The sequence below is a fragment of the Lacerta agilis genome, chromosome 11 (genome assembly GCF_009819535.1).
Source record: "Lacerta agilis isolate rLacAgi1 chromosome 11, rLacAgi1.pri, whole genome shotgun sequence".
Classification (NCBI taxonomy): domain Eukaryota; kingdom Metazoa; phylum Chordata; class Lepidosauria; order Squamata; family Lacertidae; genus Lacerta; species Lacerta agilis.
This window is the reverse complement of record NC_046322.1, coordinates 44736789-44759145: the sequence shown is the minus strand read 5'-3', so window position 1 is coordinate 44759145 and position 22357 is coordinate 44736789. Positions and strand designations below refer to the sequence as shown.

At 42.4% G+C, this 22357-nt stretch overlaps 2 protein-coding genes across 2 annotated transcripts in view; both read right to left on the bottom strand.

The window, feature by feature from the left end:
- Nucleotides 1–1795: 1795 nt before the first annotated feature.
- LOC117054945 (DCN1-like protein 5) lies at nucleotides 1796–2657 on the bottom strand. Its single transcript, XM_033164196.1, has one exon. It carries the CDS (start codon nucleotides 2655–2657, stop codon nucleotides 1953–1955), a length of 705 nt encoding a protein of 234 aa, XP_033020087.1. The 3' UTR covers nucleotides 1796–1952.
- A 10895-nt stretch (nucleotides 2658–13552) lies between these two features.
- Nucleotides 13553–22357, bottom strand: part of HSD17B4 (hydroxysteroid 17-beta dehydrogenase 4) — a 70260-nt gene continuing 61455 nt past the window's right edge. Inside the window, exons 23-24 of the mRNA XM_033163746.1 lie at nucleotides 14920–15047; nucleotides 13553–13974 (exon numbers count right to left, since the gene is read on the bottom strand). Of these exons, the coding sequence (XP_033019637.1) occupies nucleotides 13885–13974; nucleotides 14920–15047 (218 nt within the window). The 3' untranslated portion in view covers nucleotides 13553–13884. The remainder of the gene's footprint in view (nucleotides 13975–14919; nucleotides 15048–22357) is intronic.

Here is a 22357-nt window from a genome sequence, read left to right as displayed (position 1 = left end):
TAAGGTATTTAGTGTTAAATCTCGATTCTGAAACCAAACTAAGCCTCCTGGAGCACCATATACACCGGGAGGCATAGTTTGGTCTCTCAAAAGTTTTCTAAAACCTCTGGATCAAAAGAGAACCTCTTTGAAGGCAGTGGACATAACTTCTTCGCATAATAAAGCATTAGCAACTCTCTGGACCATCCAGTCAGTCTCCTTCGCCTGGATGTTACTGTCCATGTCCTCAGGCTGCAACAACTTGAGGTCATCCCTCAGGCTTTAACTAGATGCAGCTGCAACAAACCTGAACTAGTTGTGGCATCTGCTTAGGTTCCTATGGTGTATGAAGATTCCTGCTCAGACAAATCCTCTGAAGATTTGGGTGGAACTCCAAAACCACTGTAAATAAGAGTAGAAAAATTCACTGGGGTTCTTCAGACTGCCGTTGTTGTGCACAAATGGGGAGCTATAGAGGCCCACCATCAACATAAATTTGTATAAGTGCATGCCCCCAAAATGAGATCAACATGAGCGCAGGTCTTAATGATAAGCAGCCTCGGATAAAAAGCATGGAGATACAGCATTTCAACTAACACAGTCCCTTTTTCCGGAAGTCATTTCTTGCAAGTCCCAGAACGGATCTCCATTTCCAAAGTATGCCCAAAGTTAAGTCACTGTTTAATTATTTCCTCTGATTTCACATAACAATGAATGTTCAGCTAATTAGAATTTCAGACTGAGTGTTTATTTGCATTTTTTACCCTCACAATCAAAAAGGGAACCAAATAATAGATCATCATAAGGTGCAGCGTTTTCTCTGACTCAATTAAAAAGCAAAGATACACTATTTCTGTTGAACATAGTAACCATTCTTTATAGTGCAGAATATATTAATTACTGATAACATTCATGTCCCGTTGCCTTCTCAGAAGAATGTAACTAAAAACTAATTACCCTGTAGAATAATCTCTTATCAGCTTCACACATTTCTCTTGTAACCCACCATGGCCGCTCCAACAGACAATGAGGGTGTTCGGTGCCATCAGAAGCATGAATGAAAGCTGCCCCTATTACATACACACGACACAATAGAAATAAAGGTTTCAACGCCAATTGCATTTTAGGGATTCATCACTGCTTGATAATGACAGCATCTGCAAAGTGCATCTCTAAATGCCACATAGCCAGTGCCAGCTCTCAACCCAAGTCTCCATTTCTGAATGGACCACTGTTGCCTCTGCTCTCATTCAGTTTCCCTCTCCCTCTGGATCCAAACATCACAACCACCCATAGTCTCCTCACCATCTCCTCTGCTTGCATGCTTGGAGAAAGAAGGTCAGCAGACAGCATTGCCGGGGACCTGAAAGAGGAGGGCCATATCTCGGGTGTAGAGCACTTGCCTTGCAAATAGAAAGACCCAAGTTCAGTAAGGTTGGGCGGTATCTGGCTGTCAACATCGCAATATATCACCTGCTAAACATCGCAATATACTGAGATATCATAATATCCAAAATCAGGACAGAGCTGGTTTTCAACTTTGTGATGTATCACCAGCTAAACATCACAATATGCTAATACAGTGTTTTTCAACCTTTTTTGGGCAAAGGCACACTTGTTTCATGAAAAAAATCACGAGGCACACCACCATTAGAAAATATTTAAAAAAATAACTCTGTGCCCATATATATATATATATATATATATATATATATATATATATATATATATAAAGACTGTTACAAATCTGAATCTTTATTGTTCTGAAATGCTAGAAACTTAAGACGAAACCCTCCAATTTTCAGTCTCAGATGAGGTGTGGTTCAATGCCCATTTCACATGTAACAAGGCTTCCTTTAAAAATAAAAGGGGAAAAAATGACTAAAGTTCATAAGGATGTGAACGCAACCCTTGGTTTTGACTCAGTTTTTGCAACATCACAAGATCCAGCACCTTCTTCAAAGCTGCTCTTGCTATGATGCTTGGCGAACCTTTTGCCACTCCACAAATTCATCAAGAAGAACAGGCCATGCCCCATCTTCATCATAGTTGCTAAGATCTGCATGGACAGTTCTGCTGAATTCTAACACATTGTACCACTGATCTTTGTTAATTACTCTGTATTTTGACTGCTCCAAGTATTGGTAAAATATTGAAAACAGAGGCCACGTTCTTCCAAGCAGAAGAGCTAACATAGATTTTGCAGTGTCAATATCCAGACTTCTCTGGTCTTTATCCCTTGCAAAATCAAAGGCATATCTGTAGATATTCTTAAATGTTGAAATATCATTCAGTTGCGAGCGCAAAAAATCAAATTTACTCTGCAGCTTTTCTGTGCAGTCACATTGTAATGAGGTCATCCCCTTTAACCATTCTTCCTTTGTAAAAAATCCCATGCTTTCAGCCTCCAGTTTCCAGGCTAAAACTAGCATAATAATATTTTCAGGTTCAACGCCAATGTCCTCACAGAATTTCTCCATTCCTTCTGGCCCTACCACTTCATCCTCACCTGCATATTCATAAAACCAAGCCAGGCACTTCTTGCTTGAAAAATGCTCCTCACCGCTTATCACTTTACTAGAAGCTTGAGACCTGCAGTAGCTGCTGATTTTGCACTTCTTGAGGCCCGTCTCGTCCCCCGCCTGCCCCGAGGATTTGCGCTTCTTCTTCACGGGCATCTCCCTCGGTTCGCCCCGGACGGGGGCGCGGAGGCGGAGGGCCGCGGGGCCCCTCGGGAGGGGGGAGGGAGCCGCCGCCTCTTCCTTCCCTCGCAGCTGAGGAGGAGGAGGAGGCGGAGGAGGAGGCGGAGAAGCTGCCGGTGCCGTCGCGGCTCTTGCCTTCCTTCCTCTCAGCTCGCCGCCGCCGCCGCCGCCGCGCCTGGTAGATTCAGGCGTGGGAAGGGGGATACTGTGGTGGGGAGCGAAATAAAGAGCTTTCCTGAGGGAGAAGCGGCGGCGGTGGCAACGCTGGTCCTCTGTGCCTATATTGACTACATATAAAGTAATTTTTCCCACGGCACACCAGGCAACATCTCGCGGCACACTAGTGTGCCGCGGAACAGTGGTTGAAAAACACTGTGCTAATATATCGCAGTGTTTGAAATAAGGATGAAGCTATGTAGAGGCATTGTCTGGCTTCATTGTGATTTTTGCACAGCGCGCACACACACATCATGATTCGCAATATATTGCCAGGTCAAAAATTATGAAACCAATATGGATTGAAACCTGTTTTGGATAATATATCGCCCAACCCCAACACATATCATGATTCATGACATATTGCCAGGTCAAAAACTATGAAACTGATATCACGATATCACTTCAAACTGGTTTTGGACAATACGTTGATATATCACCCAGCCCTAATTCATATAATCTCCAGGTAGGGTTGGGAACGTTCCCTGTCTAAAACCTTGGCGACCCACTGCTTTTCGGAGTAGACAATACTGAGCAAGATAGACCAATGGTCTTACCCAATTTAAGGCAGCTTCCTATGTCCCTATGTATGCTGAACAGCAGCAGGGTTTGGGGTTTGGTTGGGAGTATCTGCAAGGATATGTGGGCCTCAGCAATTGACCAACTGTGCCAACCTACAACTCCAGCCCAGAATTCAGTTACTTGGAAAGTATAATATGAAGATACAGGGCAGATCCACACTCGTGGTTTATAACGTTATTAAATGTGTTATTAAAATCAGAGCAGGGAACTGCCATTAAAAGTTATAGAGCATTATATTTAATAACGTTTAAAAGATCAAGGTAGATCCAACCGCATACTTCAGAGCTTGCACTAATTTGCTTTTTTGAAGCTGGAATCCTAGGCAGGGAGCACACAGCTTGCATGGATTTCTCTGGAATTTTGTCCTCTCAAAACTCAATGACTTCTCAGAATCCTTTCCATCCAAAAGGAGTGGATATTCCCAAACTTGGGTGACATAGCAGGAGAACACTCATCCGCTGCACCCATGCACACAGATAAACAGACCCTTCACAGTAAAAATGACTAGACTAGATAGGATTTTGCTCCTGGTCACAAAACGGAGGCTCGATTCACTCATTCAATTTACCACACAGAGGCAGCTCCACATAGCAAGCAATTTGCATGAGTGGCTCTTCAGACACTTCTAGTTATTTCGACTACATTTGAAAGTGCAAAGAGAGAAAGGAGAGGGGGTGCAATATACTCAGAAACAAGCCAAGGTCATTTGGGAAGCCGTCTTATTATTCACACAAACGGGTTGCCAGGTGGGAGCAGCCGTCAAGCAACCGAGCTCCAAATTGACAACGGCAACTTTGGCAAGTGAATCGGGGCACCCACGCTATCCTTTGCGAGAGAAGTGTCATCTTAAAGAAAAACACCTGGATCCCTTTCAGGAAATGAGTACATTGTGTACAAACTGAAAAATGACACAGAACATCACTGTGGTCGCAGTGTCGGGCTAGGACTGAGGAGACCCAGATTCAGATCTTCACTCAGTGGGTGGACTGGGACCAGCCACAGTCTTCCAGCCTAATTGACATCACATGCGATGATAAAATGAGGGGGATCTCCGTTCCTTGGAGGAATGAGAGAAATAAATGAAATGAGAAAATGAATGGAGTGACAATAAATACACTGGTCGTTTAAAAGGTCTGAGCTCCCTTTTGTTGCAACATGTCTGATCTTCTGGAGTTGTTAATAATAATAATAATAATAATAATAATAATAATAATAATAATTCTCAGCATTACTAGTACTGTCAATTATTATTATTCATTAGGGTTATTCAGGAGTAAATTTAACTCTGTCATCCGTTTTCATAGTTGTGCCTACAGCCCCCAACCTGATGCCCTCCTGATGTTTTGGACTATAACTCCCATGAGTCTCACACAGCACAGCTGGTGCTGCGATCTGGCTAGTGCTGATGGGAATTATATTCCAAACTATCCGGAGGACACCTGATCGGGGAAGGCTGGCCTACATTTTCAGAACCATTAAATGGCCAATTAAAACTTACACAAAAGTTATTATAGATGTGTATTCATGTATTACAAACACTAAATGTCAAATGTAATGCGAGGCAACTGCAAATAAAAAAAACCCCAATCATTTTTGATATGGTGTTCACCAATTGATTTGTATTATGTTTGCCCCTTTCTCCTCTATGAGTTTTATACTTACTTCCGTTTAAACTACTTTCACCATGTTGAAATATTTAAAATAAAAGAAACATGTATATTTGTCCATTTTTGTATCGGGAAAAGAATTGCATCACCACCAGCTCTCTGAAGAATCCAGGCTGCTCTCTGCATCAACCTGGCTGCTGCAGAGGGAAGATACAAGGATGCAGGCCCACTCCATCAGCACAGCTGAGACACAAGCATCTTCAATGAATAAACTTGTAACTAAGAAACTTGTAACTAAGAACTTGTATGAGCTCACGTTTTTCCTCTCCCCTCCCAGTCTGTCTTCCTTTTGTGCCATGTCTTTTTAGATTATAAATCTGAAGGCAGGGGCAAACACTCTATCTCAGATAGAGATGGAAATATATATCTGCCATGTCCTTTCTTCTCTAGAAAAATTGGAAGTATTTTCAAAACAGTCGGTGAAAGAGGCAACAGCATCATATGTTAGAAGTGGGGCGTTTCAATCTTGAAGAAAGAATGCCAAGGTAAGGCAAGGACAAAGCACAAATCCCAGACAGGGAAACATTAAGAAGAGATGCATTACTCTGCATTCAAAATTTAATTTTCTCAGGAATAGGGATTTACATGCACTGCAATCAAATTCCCTATACCAGACCGATGATGTTTCAGTGTGTACCCCAACAGGAAAATCCTCCTTAAAAGCATTCAGAAGATGCTAACAGGATTGGGGAACCAAGTGTAAAATTAAAACGCTGGTGTCTCTTCCAAGGCTGGGTGAACCTGACAAAAAGAAAAGAATCCTAACCAATGATTAGCCATATAGCAAGATTGCATCCTTCCTTCCGCTGCAATCCTAAATGAACCTGTCCAGAAATCTCCATGGATGTTTGTTCTCCTGCGAGGATCAAGTCTTGCTAAGCTTGAGGGTGATCTTGCAGACGAAAACGAGTTGTCCTCACAACTCTACTCATGGGAGAAATGTGACAGGCAAGCCAGCAGCTCGTGTTCATTGTGTTACAATCTTCGGAGCAGCTCTGTAAGGGGCTCCCTGTTCATCCTTTCATTTCCCAAGAATAGCCTAGTGCAGACTACAATAAAAGCGAATAAGAAAAGAATGACACAAGCTTTCAGTTCTTCCAAAGATAACCAAGGCCACTTCAACACAAATGAAATTGGCCCAAATGCAGACCGGCTTCCCCAGCCAATTTCCTGCCATTCATATTCTGTAAACCTTTGGAAAGCTGCCAGTCAATAGAGGGTAAGAGAAATAAAAAATTGTGTTGAACTTTCACTGCCCTCCTTATTTTCAGGACACACAATACAATATTGGGTTAGGCCATGCAATATTAGGTCATTCTAAGGCAGCTTGTGAGCATGTAGAATTGGCTGAAGATGAATTGCGAATTCACACAAACTGGGGAGGAAGAGGGGGTGGCAAGTGTGGATGAAAGGTCAGGCATAAGCTGTATTTCCTCATAAAGTTCCTATGTCGAACATTTGCCACCAAAGCTTCCCATATTCAGAATGGTCAGACAGCTATTTTTAAAATGTGTTTTTGCATTTCAAAAACCAGTTGGGTATATAAGGGACGAAATGATATTTTAGATATGTCATGGAGCTACCTGCTTGGGGGGGTAACATTTTAAATCCAATTTCACTTGTGAAAGGAGGCACAACACAGGTGACCATAAGCACAAACACAAATCTCAAAACGACAGTCAGTAATTCAAATTCAACACCATTAATCCACTCGGTATCATGCTAAATGCAAAATGAGTTTATAAGCTACAAGCTGGCCCGGCCACGCGTTGCTGCGGCTGATTTGGTGAAATGGGAAAGGGAGGTGCAGTGCAAAAGTGGAAGTGTATGCTTACCGACACTTTTTCTTGTTGAAGTTGAGGATGCGCGGTTTACTTACGGCTCTGCAGATGCTTTGGGCACCGCCATAAATGGCGGTCATTTCATTTCCGGGCATCCAGACTCTCCTCTCAGTGGAGACGGAGTCCCGGAAATGGCCGAAGTTTTTTTTTGCGGCCGACTCTGCAGGCGCTACGGCTGTCTTGTTGGTGGAGGCGGCGTCATAAATTGCTTCTTATCCGGCTGGCTCTACAGCCGCTACTGCCGCCGCCACAAATGACGGTAAGTTTCGTTTCTGCCCGCCCTGGCTGTTTTGTAAGTGGAGGCAGCGTCGGAAACTTGAAAGGTTTGAGAGTGCCATTTCTGCCTGTCCTGGCTCTGTAGGTGGCTGAGGTAACACCGCAGATGGCGGAAGCAACGTTTTATCTCACTTTTCCTCCCCACCCAATGAAGCCATGGCCGCCAACTGCACAAAGGTTGTTCCTGCCTGCGTGGGTCTACAGCTGCCGCCGGAGACAGCAGCGGCATTTGTGAGCGGCGTGCCCCTCTATTGGCTGGAGGTAGTGACGTAGTAACAGGAGGAGGAGGGGTTTGAGATGTTTTTAGTGTGTTATGCTGCGTCCCGTCCACAGAAGGGCGCTGCGTTTTTTTGGCACAAAACCCAATTTTTACCTGGGTTAGGTGTGTTATTTTTGCAATCTAACTATGTAAGATCCTTCCCATATGCCCATGGAACGTTGTGTCCAAATTTGAACAGAATCGGTCAGGCAGTTACGGGGAAAGGTGGTACAGTAAAAACACCCACCTTTTACGATTTTATATATATAGAAGATGAATAGAAAGAAAGAAGGGCAGGAACAGAGGTGCAAAACCACTTGTTTAAACTGAACTGCAGCTGTGTAAAGCATATGCTGTTCCAGGATGGTTTATTACCCCTGTTTAGGGAAGTTTTTAAAGTTTGATGTTTTATTGTGTTTTTAATATCCTGTTGGGAGCCACCTAGAGTAGCTGGGGAGGCACGGCCAGATGGGCGGGGTATAAGTAATAAAATTATTATTATTATTATTATTATTATTATTATTATTATTATTATTAGCCCTGCTCATGCATTACTCACATGCAGTGAGTGTCAGTGCTGATGGTGGAGCAGGGCCACACTTTTTCACCTTGTCCCCAGCAATTGGGCCTTCTTTCTGCAGCTACCTTGAGCACAGGGACCCTGCCCAATCAGTACAGCCAGACAAGTCATTGCACTGAGTAAGTTATTGGCACCAAGTCAGTTGAAATCCATCTCCTCCGGGAACCAACGTTTCTGAATTCTTTCCTTTTGAGGAAATTCTCATAATTATGGCACCCTAGGCTTTAAATGCAATTTCAAGGATGTTATTTCTACAGCTTTGAATTGTTCTTTCATTTTTTAAAAAAACAATTTGAACTACTTTACAGGCATTTTTGCTTTCTACATCCAATCGCCTTTTTTAAGCCTTGGAAATGCCTGTGACTGTGTGTGTGTGTGTGTGTGTGCGTGTGTGTTATTCTACAGAGGAAATAAATGTGAATCATTGGGTAAACAGCTAGTCCATTATGGTGTCTGCTGTCAGACTCTTTGCATATTGCCTTCTCTCTCTCTCTCTCTCTCTCTCTCTCTCTCTCTCTCTCTCTCTCTCTCTCATTAGAGAGGTTGTCTCTCTGATCAGATAACTCAGCAGTCAGCCATATTCATCACTTTGGAGAACGCCTCTCCCCTTCACACCTGAATATGTAGGTAAAAGGTAAAGGTAAAGGACCCCTGGATGGAAAATCCAGTCAAAGGCGACTATGGAGTGTGGCGCTCATCTTGCTTTTTAGGCCGAGGGAGCTGGTGTTTGTCCACATAACCTTTCCAGGTCATGTGGCCAGCATGACTAAACCGCTTCTGACGCAATGGGACACTGTGATGAGTGCCAGGGTGCATGGAAATGCCATTTACCATCCCACTAGAGCGCCGTTTACCTTTCCACCTATTTATCTACTTGCATTGGTGTGCTTTTGAACTGCTCGGTTGGCAGGAGCTAGGACAGAGCAACGGGAGCTCACCCCATCACGGGGATTCAAACTGCCGACCTTCTGATCGGCAAGCGGTGGTTTAGACCACAGTGCCACCTGCATCCCTCTACCTTAATATGTGTCTCTCTCCACCATCCATTGGCTGCTTCAAAAATAGTGTACCGTCCAGAGTATGCACACCTTCCAAGGGTCACTATTTTCCAGGGACGGCCCCAGATTTACAGAAGCCGTCCGGTTTCCGATTTGTGTACCGTGCAGAGTATGCACACCTTCCAAGGGTCACTATTTTCCAGGGACGGCCCCAGATTTACAGAAGCCGTCCGGTTTCCGATTTGATACCGAAATGTCCCACTTTTCCTTAGGACACCCCTATTTTCTTCAGAGAATCACTGGAGGATATGGAGTTATGCGACCCCCAAAGCCAAGAATATAAGGAACTATACAACCTTTAGAAGACATATGAAGGCAGGCGTGTATAGGAAATTTAAAAAATAACACCTCAGAGTTTTATTATGTTTTTATATATGTTTGAAGCCACCCAGAGTGGCTGGGGCAACCCAGTCAGACGGGCAGTGTATAAATTATTAAATTTGTTGTTGTTGTTGTTGTGAAATAGGATGTCTCTATTTTCATGGGAGAAATGTTCCAGGGTTGGTGTCAAGCATTCATCACTCCCCAGTGAGCCCCATAGCCAGAACCGAAGCAGGGTTTTGCACAAATTCAGAAGTCAGCTAAATTCTACAATTTCACGTTATTTTAAATTTGCCCTGATTTTTTTTTTGGTTGTTCAAGAGCAATAAGCCTAAATCCCAAGGGCTCGCAAAACTAGTTTCACCGTTCTTAGAATGTGGGCTTCAAGGGTTATAAAAACATATTGTAAAGCAAGAATCAGTATACACATTGTATAGTATACACTGACAGCCTTTTCTAAAGCCCCTTAATCCATAATTGTGGATTTGACTTTTTCTACAAAATTTGTAGAACAGCATGACGAACACACTAAGGGGAGCATCATGGGGAAAATTAGGGCCTCTGTACATGTGACAGTAATTATGTCACTTGCAGATGACACATAAATGCCGAAGCCTGAGATGCTATGTTGGTGCTCCAAGCCAAGTGGTACCCCGAGGAAGAGGGTGTGTGTGTTCTGCATAGCAGATGGAGGTGTTTAAATGTCCTCTCTTTTCTACTACTCAGATAGGGCTGCAAAGTTCCCGTCCTTTTATCATCACATTCATTTTTAAAGCGATTCTTTAATAAGGAATGCACCTGTCGACATTTAAGCGCAAATGTCTGTAATTCCCGAGGACAGTTCTTAGGGGCAGTGAAATCCTCCGGAACAACCTAATTAAGAGAAATTCCAGTGGCTTAGAGGCAGATCAGCCAGAGGCCCAAAGCCAGGCTGAAGCAAAGGCAAAACACATTACGGGCTTTACCCCTATTTCACTTCTATTCTCGCGTGTTATTTAAAAGGCCATTAAATGGGTCACTTAAAAGGATGTTGAGCTGTAATGCTTCAGTTGGTTTGCAGGAAATGGGAATGAGCTGCATAAGGCGACAATGCAGACGACAGGGGGAAATGCATAAAGTCCTTGCTAGAGAAAGCATTCAAAGAAACTTAAATTGGACAAGCTTACCAGTGATCCATGGACTGCATGAAGATCAAACCTATCCATTCTGAAGGAAATCAGCCCTGAGTGCTCGCTGGAAGGACAGACCCTGAAGCTGAGGCTCCAATACTTTGGCCACCTCATGAGAAGAGAAGGATCTCTGGGAAATACCCTGATGTTGGGAAAGATTGAGGGCACAAGGAGAAGGGGACGACAGAGGATGAGATGGTTGGACAGTGTTCTCGAAGCTACCAACATGAGTCTGTGGGAGGCAGTGGAAGACAGGAGTGCCTGGCATGCTCTGGTCCATGGGGTCACGAAGAGTCGGACAAGACTAAACGACAATACAACAACAACCAATGATCTAAGCTATTCCAAGGCAACTTTATTTTTTACATACAGCTCTAAAGCAACCCATTGCTTTCCCATTTTCGGAAGCAGAACTTGCAGTTTAGCAAATATCCAGTGTATTGACTTCATTCTATGCTACAGAACACATAGCATCCTTCTGTTTTTCTAAAGCATCACCAGTTTGAAACATGCCTGGGACCCCCTTCCCAGGCAAGAGACCTCAGACCTGTTCTTATAGATCATCTGCCAGTAGGAATGGAGGGGCGGGTAGGTTGATTAAATTCACATTTAAATGCGAAATTCGCTCTTTCCAAAGCAACACATGAACCGAAATGTACTCCCCTTTTGAAATGGGCACTTATCCCAATTTTGAAATGCAGCCAATTAGTGCACCCCAAAATCCAGATTCTGTATGCATATATTAGTGAAAATAACACAAAAGGTGGATTATATTGGGGGAAACTGATTTGCAAAAACATGTACATTGGGCAAAATTGCATAAGAAAACATGTATATTTGGAGATACCTGCATGAAAATGCTGGTGAATATCCAGGAGGACTTCAAAAACAACAGCCCACAAACTGGTGTGGAAATGTGGATAACTGATTTTAAGACTGGAAAAATGAGGAATTCATAGAAACTGATGGCTTTGCCCATTGCTATCTGCCAGTGTCTGCCAGCAGCCTGACTTGACAATTAGGACACCATGAATATGTCAGCACTACTAGTCTAAGGAAAACAGAGATGCTCCAGACCTGGAGGGCTAATGGAGCTGTGTTGCAGGGCAACATCGTTCAGCACTACCGACGATTAAAGTGAAGCGAGAGACTGACAAGAGAGGAGTCTGCAGAAGTGATGCTGAAGGATACTTGCTCCAATAAATCGCCTGCTATCCTAAGTCTTCAGGGCCCAAGATGAAAATTTGTGCTGCATTTCGTCAAGAGGAAATGCAAAAGGCCAGATCACATGTAAAGTAGGAAATTAATGTCAAGCTAGCTACTGCCTTCTGACAGCACTAACTCTAGAGCATATTGAACAAACAGCAAAACAAAGCCTACGTGAAAGTATAGGTTGAAAGTACGAGGAAAAACAACACTGAGATTGGCATCATAAGCTAAGTGGGACTTGTAGCCTAGTTTTGCCAATTTCACATTTTATATCCAGATTCATTATTTTTCATTATTATATACCTTAATGCTTAAACTCCATGTACAGTGGTACCTCTGGTTATGAACTTAATTCGTTCTGGAGGTCCATTCTTAACCTGAAACCGTTCTTAACCTGGGGTACCACTTTAGTTAATGGGGCCTCCCACTGCCGCGGTGCGATTTCTGTTCTCATCCTGAAGCAAAGTTCTTAAACCGAGGTACTACTTCCGGGTTAGCAGAGCCTATAACCCGAAGCGTTTGTATCCCGAGGTGTTTGTAACCCAAGACACCACTGTATTATGAATCCCCCCCCCCTGGAGGAGTCATGCAATCTTAAAGAGTCCTGAAAAAGTTATAGTGGAGAAACTGAGGGTGTAGTGGCGTCTGCTCTGTGGAACATCCTCCCATCAGTTGTCAAGGAAAGAAACAACTACGTAACTTTTAGAAAACATCTGAAGGCAGCCCTGTTTAAGGAAGTTTTTAATGTTTGATGTTTTAGCGTGTTTTTAATATTGTGTTGGAAGTCGTCCCGAGTGGCTGGGAAGACGCAGCCAGATGGGCGGGTATAAGTAAAAATTGATTGATTGATTGATTGTCTGGCATGCATTGCTGGGATAGATAACCTTGCCTTCCTGCAATTTGTGGAATTTGGAGGTGAACATGATGCTATAACACACTTGGATGCATGTCTGCAAACATCTCTGGTGGGTTAAATTCAGGAACTTAAAACCACCAGAAAATTTTATAAAAACAACACAATATTCCTCTCTTGGGCATGTGGGGCAAGAGCTGTTGCGTGCAGACCCAAGGGTTTGCTCTGGCTTGCTCCGGCTGTGCAATTAATGCTAAACCGTGGTTTAGCACTATGTCACACGGGTAATAAAATGATTCCTTCTCTGACCCATCCTTAGTACCGTTATTGTAACTCTCATTGGTTTTGTAGTTGTACTATAGGTTGTTGTTGTTGTTCAGTCGTTCAGTCGTGTCCGACTCTTCGTGACCCCATGGACCAGAGCACGCCAGGCACGCCTATCCTTCACTGCCTCTCGCAGTTTGGCCAAACTCATGTTAGTAGCTTTGAGAACACTGTCCAACCATCTCATCCTCTGTCGTCCCCTTCTCCTTGTGCCCTCCATCTTTCCCAACATCAGGGTCTTTTCCAGGGAGTCTTCTCTTCTCATGAGGTGGCCAAGTTACTATAGGTTAATTCACCTCATTTTTCAGAGAATAATCCTATTGCTATGGAGATCAGATAGACCTATTATAGTCTAATAATAAATAGCTGCAACTGTTGACCTGATTATCCCTGCAATCTACAAACTGAAGCACAAGACACAAATCCCACATATTATTCATAATTGTAGACTCCGCCCCTCCAAGTAACAGGAGCAATATGGCTTAGGCTTCTAAACAACAATAACCCAGAACAGGATGGTATCAAAGTTATGTTTTATTGAATTACGTTTAAATTTCATATAGAAATATATTAACTGGATGAGTTTTAATTGGAAGTAGCTCCAAGGAACAAGGTATAAGGAAGGTATAAATGCTTGCAGCGTTGAAGAAAGAATAAAGATCATGTTAAACCCATCAACATCCACACCAACTTTCTGTATCCGCAAGAATCAAGGCAACTTGCGAGTTAGCAATAAAGTCTATTAGAAGTTATCTAAGACAGGATTTGCATAAAGGTTTCAGGTTGTTGATCTGAAAAAGGAAACGGCTCCTTTTTTCTTCCCAGGCGAACTCAATCCAGCAGGGAACTCACAGCTTTGCATACTGTTGAAGAATCGTCCCCAGCTTCTGGCTCAGCATGATGTTTCCTTTAACTTTCAGCTTGCCAGAGATGAATGCCTGCAGCAAGCAGAGTGGGGGGAAAACAATTAAAGAGGCTGTCTCTGCTCTTCCAGAGTTGCACTTTTAAAGAACAGTTACAAGAGAATGCGACAACGAGGAATTAACTGGGGACAATGGCGGCATCTGCTGTGGACAATTGGGGTCAAACCTATTGAATCACCAGGAGGAGTTGTTTCTTTGAACTAAAGGGAAGGAATAGAATAAATTCTGAATAGTGATTTTGAAGATCTGGACCATTCCACAGTTAGGAGTGTAGAGCTATGAGACTGCAAAGTCTCATATTGCCCACTGCAAAATGTTACCATGGGTAGAAAGGAAATGCATCACATTACCACGATAGCCATCAATTCAGCAACGCTGATGCTGAATTCTTAGGCTATACATAATAGCCAGTCTTAACAGCATGCAGAACATGAAGAGGCAAATTCTCAGCAATGTATCACTTCCAGGATGCACAAAATGAAGTTGATAAACCCACACTATTATAATTAAGCATTATGGCTTGGTGCACACTATTCTGTCATGTCTAGGCTTGCCATACGTCTGGAAAATTCCAGACATGCCAAAGGCCTAGTTGAAGAGGAATGATTTTGCCTCCCTGGTGAGAGCATCCCACAAATGGGGAGCCACTACAGAAAAGACCTGTCCTTGTGTTGCCACCCTCCGGACCTCACATGGAGGAGGCACACGAAGAAGGGACTCAGATGATGAATGCAGGGACCAGGACACTTTATATGGGGAGAGGTCAGACTTCAGGTATTGTACATAGCATTGTAACAACCGAAACAAGATGTCCAAGATGAGTAACAAGTTAGGTATTTTCTTGATATGGGAACTTGTTGCTGCCCTGGCCATCCTTTGTTTAGGCTTGTTGATTTAGCATCTCTTAAGCACCTGCAAATTAAAAGTCATTCCTTTAATACATGAATTCTGCACCTGTACCTTTTGTGGGTTGATCTTGCCAAGCACCAAATCCACAAAGTCGTCATCCGACAAGCTGAAAATGGTGTCGGCCTTCCCCCGGGCTGGTCCTTGGTACACGTCTCCAGAGCCATTCTTCAAGTCTATGGCTGGGGGAAATGGATAAGAGGTTTTTTTAATTAAAAAAAAATGGAAAAAGCAAAAACTGAATGTTATATGTTCCTTTAAGAACCTTTTTTTATCAAGAAGAGAGTCACACAGAACATTAGGAACTTAAAAGATACAAGACAACAGTGGTTAACAGCAATGAGATTAATTCCTGAATTTAATTAGGCTGAACAAGCAAACACACACACACACACACACACACACACACACTCACTCCAGAGCTCAACATTATCAAAGTAGAAAAAAGACAAAAGTAAACATTTCTTTTATCACTACACCCAGATTCCCAACCATATAAGTTCCTAAATTATTTTAATTTATTAACACAGAAGTAATGAAGTCTACCTAATTACCTGCCTCCTGTTCAGTCATTTGAGTTACCTGCTGTGGGGATGCTTCAACGGAGAGTGGCTCAATTTATGAAACAAATGCACCTCCCCATTTAAACTCGTTATCCCCAGACACTTGGGTCCTTTGAGCTTCCTCACAGTATGACAACCTGTTCGGCTTTCCACCGTATCCCGCAACCTACCCTCATTAAGCATCCGAGTGAAGAGGTTGTACGTATGCTTTAATAGCTAATTACCTGGGGAAATTGCTTCTGCTGAAAAGCGTTGGCTCGGTCCAGAGAAGTGCGCCACAATCTCTGCGAGTTGCCTTAAAACATTTATTTCCCAGGCCATTTGCGATTGGGGGGGGGGGGCGACACACACACACACACACACACACACACAGAATGACGGTGCTGCTTGGAGAAGGCAGTGAAATCCCTGACTGGAAGCAGGTTCAGAACACACAAAATGAAGTATTTCTTCACTTAAGCAACTGGGCTCTGTGCTGGCCCTGCCCTCAAAGTCACAACTGCCCGTTGGCTCCACTCCAGGGCTTCAGTGTGTTAGGCAAATGGGGGAACCTTTGAATTCAGCTGAACGTGTTAGGCTCCTCCAGGTGACCCAGGGTCCCAAATTGTACTATCTATTCATCTGAACATGTATAGGTTCCTCCTTCGGACCTTCTGGCAATGTGCAGAAGGTCTTGGGGGGGGGGGGTAGAGCCAGTGAGGAAAGTGCGATGTCCATTGTGCACAACCTCCTCCACCAATGTTCTTCGAACATATGGAGCTTAATTTATGGAGTGGGCTAATAGAATTGACTGCCACAAGATGTGGAGATGGTTTTAACTAAACTGGTGTATGAGCAAAAGCCAGGAGCACAAAGGTAATAAATAATAATAATAATAATAATAATAATAATTGTTTGTTGTGGTTTTTTGAAATTGTTTTTATTTGATTTTACAAATGTAAAGTTGTAACAATACCAAATGCATATCCATATATACTGTAGAGATTTCTCTGAATCTCAAGACTTCCCACCATCCCCTCCCTGGGTCCTATTGTCAGCATTTTCAGCTGCATATCGTTTCACAATCTATATTTTGCATCTGTCCATATTATCCATAGTGCTTGTTACATTACAAGTGTTATTAGAATCCTGCTAATGTTTTCATCGCAATGACAAACCTAGACAGCATCTTAAAAAGCAAAGACATCACCTTGCCGACAAAGGTCCGTATAGTTAAAGCTATGGTTTTCCCAGTAGTGATGTACGGAAGTGAGAGCTGGACCATCAAGAAGGCTGATCACCGAAGAATTGATGCTTTTGAATTATGGTGCTGGAGGAGACTCCCATGGACTGCAAGAAGATCAAACCTATCCATTCTCAAGGAAATCGGCCCTGAGTGCTCACTGGAAGGACAGATCCTGAAGTTGAGGCTCCAGTACTTTGGCCACCTCATGAGAAGAGAAGACTCCCTGGAAAAGACCCTGATGTTGGGAAAGATGGAGGGCACAAGGAGAAGGGGACGACAGAGGATGAGATGGTTGGACAGCGTTCTCGAAGCTACTAGCATGAGTTTGGCCAAACTGCAGGAGGCAGTGAAGGATAGGCGTGCCTGGCGTGCTCTGGTCCATGGGGTCACGAAGAGTCGGACATGACTGAACGACTGAACAACAAATGTTTGCTTACAGTGGTCTCCTAAATAAATTTTAAAATCTCCCATTATTTCTTGTTGTGCTGATCATTGTGGTGGTGGTGGTTGCTTTCTGTTTCTGTTGTTGTTGTTGCTGCTGCTGCTGCTATTGTTTTATGTGCCACCCATCTGACTGGGTACAACATTGAATTCCTCCCAATAGGTCTACTTTGAGTAAAACTTAGTTAAATACCATGCTATGCGTACAGAATCCTGGGCCGCAACAGGAGAAAGGGCAGGATAGATCTAATAATATAAATAAATAAATAAATAAATAAATGTCTGTATTAAAATGGGTTTTACAGTTCATCTCTCCCCTCTCAAGAACTTTCTATACTATACTGCTGCAGTTAGTAGGAAAGATGTAATCTTTGATTGGTACTCTCAAGCAGTCTCTCCCCGGAAAATGAAGAGGAAGACAGACAGATACTAAATTTCTCTGTCAGTACAGGAAGTTATCTGCTGAGATAGAGGACGTATATCGCTTATTACACCGAACTCTTGTGCTTGAAAAAGTCACAGCTGTAAAGATAGTAGTAGTACTTCAGTATCGCCAAGTTCAGTAGTAATATGCTGGATTCCTTCCTCTGCATCCTGCTAAAAAGGTTACCAAGTGGAACACAAAATTGCCTATAAGTGTACGAAGGGAGCATATTCTGTATGGATTTTTTCCCAGAATAGTTATTGCAAAAAAGAAAAAAAATTGAAGGCAGTATTCACATTTAATCTTTTTGTGTTACATTTCAGGGCCAACTATTATTTTAAAAAAAGATCAGTGTCCTATCTTCCTTCAGAATACAGGATATGACGCGGGATGTTTTGTTTTGTACTATAGTGCTTTTTTAATGTTCCATTTCAAGACTGTCTTAAATCTTAGCCAAGTATCTCTCCTTTCTTCACGGAACACCAACAATTTCTCAAAATGTCCGTTCTCCCAAAGTCCTATTTCCTGCACAAAATGCACTGCCAAAATGATCTACTACAGGGTATATAAGCTGTCAGGTATCGTGTAGCTTGCAATGGAGAATGTTATGACAAGATTTTGCTCTGCCAATTCATTTTCACATTTTGCAAATTTCCAGAGCCGCTCTCTTCTCTCCTGCCCCTGCTAGAGTGTATAAAAACAAAGCCATTGCCAAGCTAATGCTCCTGTAAGGACCTGACATTTTTAATTATGATATCCAAGCAATTTTACCATTGGCGAGACAAGTTAGAAGCTGCTTTCTTTGTTTCTAGGTTTTCCTATGAATAACAGCTTCACAAAGAACAGGTTGTGCTTGTATTGGTTCTAAGAACTGCCTTTGCGAGATGTTGTCTATATGATACACAACACACCATATCTCTGAAGCAGTTTTACATGGAATTTTAATACAGAAGACTTCAGCATTTACCTGATGGGTTCCAATAAAGTTATTGTTTTTTTTTCCCTTTACAAAAAAACCCACAACTTTCTCCAGTTTAGGATGAACTTTGCATAAAACACTTTAAATGATTTCACATCACCCTTTCTGAAGATGAGAACGTTGCCACATTGCAATACCACCATACTCATTAAAAAAAAGAATTATCTTTTCTTAATATAAGATATTCACAGATAGGGTTCCTATGGAGAAATATTGCCAGCTGTTTCAGAGAAAAAGTAGGGTGCGACAAGTATCTTCTATTATTATTATTATTATTATTATTATTATTATTATTATTATTATTATTATTATTATTATTTCTATACCATCACAGGGAGGTTTGCAACAGAAACCATTTAATGGTATACTGGATAACTGCTTGGTTCAAATTTCAATTCACCCAAAAACTCACTAGCTGAGCCACTTTCCTCTCTGCCAGCCATTTGTAAAATAACATAGCATTAGCTAACCATACAGTGCTGGTGTACAATTGAAGCTGTAATCCTGTATACAGACTTACCTGAAAGCAAGTCTTACTGGGACTTACTTCAGAGTAGACAATCACAGTGCCTTGAATACACCTAAAGCACAATATCAGACCCTGCAAGTGTCCCTATTTTCCAGGGACAGTCCCAGATTTACAGAAGCCGTCCCAGTTTCTGATTTGATCCCGGAATGTCCTACTTTTCCTTAGGACGTCCCTATTTTCAATGGATAGATGCTAGATGATATGGTAGGATGTCCCTGTTGTCATTGGAAAAATGTTGGAGAGTATGCAGTTATCAATCCCTGATTGATAAGTAACTATATAACTTTTTGAAGTCATCTGTATAGTGAAGGTTTTTTTTAATGTTTAATGTCTTACTATGTTTTTATATATGTTGGAAGATGCCCAGAGTGGCTGGGGTAACCCAGTCAAATAGGAACGGCATAAATAACATCAACATCATCATCATCATTGTTCTTCTTCTTGCTGTTGTTGACTATGACGTCCCTGTTTACATTGGAGAAATTTTGGACAATATGCAATATAAATGCTAAATAGTCTTGCTTTCATTACCACGAAGGAGGCCTTTTGGTAAAGACCAGTTTACCATTAGAGAAATAAGTTTCTGATTTAAATGGTCTCTGATTTAAATGGCCTCGGCTCAGTATACCTGAAGAAGCGTCTCCACCCCCATCGTTCAACCCGGACACTGAGGGCCAACTCCAAGGGCCTTCTGGCGGTTCCCTCACTGTGAGAAGCGAAGTTACAGGGAACCTGGCAGAGGGCCTTCTTGGTAGTGGCACCTGCCCTGTGAAACACCCTCCTATCAGATGTCAAAGAAATAAACAACTATCTGATGTTTAGAAGACATCTGAAGGCAGCCCTGTTTAGGGAAGTTTTTAATGACTGATGTTTCAATGTATTTTTAATCTTTTGTTGGAAGCCGCACAGAGTGGCTGGGGAAACCCAGCCAGATGGGCGGGGCACAAATAAATTAGTATTATTATTAGTAGTATTGTTATTAATGGTGGAGGGAAACAATGAATTGTCTTGATAAGATCTCAAATGCATTCCATAAAAGGAATTCTTATTGCTATTCTTCTGCATTTATGCAGAAGAATTTCCACTTCCATCGCGAGTATTAATTCCTGTTCACATGTCCCAGCTGCTGAAGGATGGTAACAAAATGAAGAGGCTGGCATGATATGGAATGATACAAGGGGGGAGGTTCTAGTCAATTGCACAAAGCAATAAAAGCTTTTTTGGCACTTGTGAATTTGGGAAGAATAAAATTATTGGCCGTGTCAACCAGAACTGCAAATCATTTCCTTAAGGGCTGCTTCTTGTCATTTATTCCTCTGACATTCAGCCTAAGGACATCAGTTGAAGACGCCAGAGATTTGGCCGTCACCCACAACGGCTGTAAGCAGCAGGGGTCCAGGAGGCTGCTAGTGCTGTCAACAGCAGCCGTGGCAGATTACACCAGAGAAGAAAGCCAAGGGAGAAGCGACAAGCCAAAAGATGAAGCGCAGAGGCAGGCACAGCAGCCACGTGGATTTATCAATGGGAAGAGGCCTAGCAGGTAGGCCAGGAGAACAAAGGCAGCCCATCAAAGCAAAGGCACCGCTGGCGAAAATCTAGCTGCAAACCTTTAGCAGCAAAGGCCCAAAGCAGATCCCAAGAGAATCAAAGTCCAACATCATCGATGTTAACAAAAAGCTTGTGAGATTTTAGTATTATCGTTGCCCTTCCTAGTGGAAACCGGCAGGCATATTGGAATTGGGGCTGAGCAATGTCTGGTTTTCAACACTGTGATATGCCACCAGCTAAATATCACGATACACCGATGTCTGAAATAAGGATGGAGCTATGTAGAGGCAAACAGGGTACTGTCCTGGCAACTGCAACTGCTTAGGGTTCTAAAACAGACACGTTTTTACAGAGCAAAGGGGCAGCAGGAATCATGAAAGAAGCGACGGCTAGCTTCGCAGTTTTCCCCATATCACAATTTTTTTACATAGCGCATGCGCACACATCATGATTCGCGAAATGCCACCATGTTGAATATGATGAAACCGTTACCACAACGTGGACTTCAAACTGATTTTGGACGATGTATCAATACATCGCCCAGCCCTAATTGGAACCTAGTCAGATTGGGGGGGGGGGGGTGAAGCAGGTTGAACGATAAAGCTAGATTAAAATTGATCTAGCTGCCATTTGCCATTTGTGCGTCAAAAGAGGCCCAGTACATTATAACCTTTTGAAGAGGATATTCAAGGCTACATAAAAGGAAGAGCGACAGGAATGTATGGTTGCTATACGAATACTCCTCAGGCTGGAAGTCAGGCATATAAAAGGTCTTGAACAATCTGCGGCCCTAGTCAAGTGTTATGGTCACAAATAAAACCTACTTGCAAGCATGGTGAATGGGCACGAGCGCAACAATCATCTTCTGTCCCTTGCCTTTCAACTCATGGAGGTCAAGACATCCTCTACTCATGGAGATATTCCCCACACAATAATCTGAGTTCTAAATCATAAAGAGTCTCCACAAGAGGTTCCACGCTTCAGACTTTCAACCTCCATGAGATGCAAGACAGAGGTGGCGAAACTGCTTCGCATGATCATCCGCTACTTGCATGCGGCTTTTCACACATGAGCAGAATGCCTGAATGGTGTTTATATCAAGCCTAAATGTGCCCAGCAGTGCTTGCTTATATGATGAAGCACTGAATAACCACAGTCTGCAGCCGTTTTCTTCTTCCACTGCCCCATGAGAGTTGCTGACCTAGATGGCTTCAGCGTACGAGGTTTCAGGATTGAAAATGGAAGGAAAGAGATAAGAAAACAGGGATCTTTCTGCTTCGTTCTTAGTGTTAAGGGAAGGAAATTCCCAATGCTCTTTACTTTTGATGGCTCTCTGACATAGAAGATGTTCAAAAAAGGTATTCTCGATTATTCTTAAAGATTAGTTTTGATATTTTTCAAAACTTTTAGAAGACTTTGTACCAACTACTTTCTCTCAAGTTTCCTGTGTGTGTGTGTGTGTGTGTGTGTGTGTGTGTATATATATATATATATGTGTGTGTGTGTGTGTGTGTGTGTGTGTGTGTATATATATATATATATATGTGTGTGTGTGTGTGTGTGTGTGTGTGTGTATGTATAGAGAGAGAGAGAGAGAGACTTAGCTATATGGACAAAATTCATTTTTCTTTTGGGTCAACCAACTAAATCCTTACATGGAGATTTGAAATTTAATGATTTTGTTTCTGTACTTAAATTAATCTTGGTATCTTTCATATATGGCTGATAATCAGCATTTTTAGTTGACGTGTTTTTTGTATTATTTGGAACATTGTATTAAATG

Coding starts and splice junctions, on each gene's coding strand:
- LOC117054945 (XM_033164196.1), bottom strand. CDS start 2,657: ATGCCCGTGAAGAAGAAGCGCAAATCCTCGGGGCAGGCGGGGGACGAG.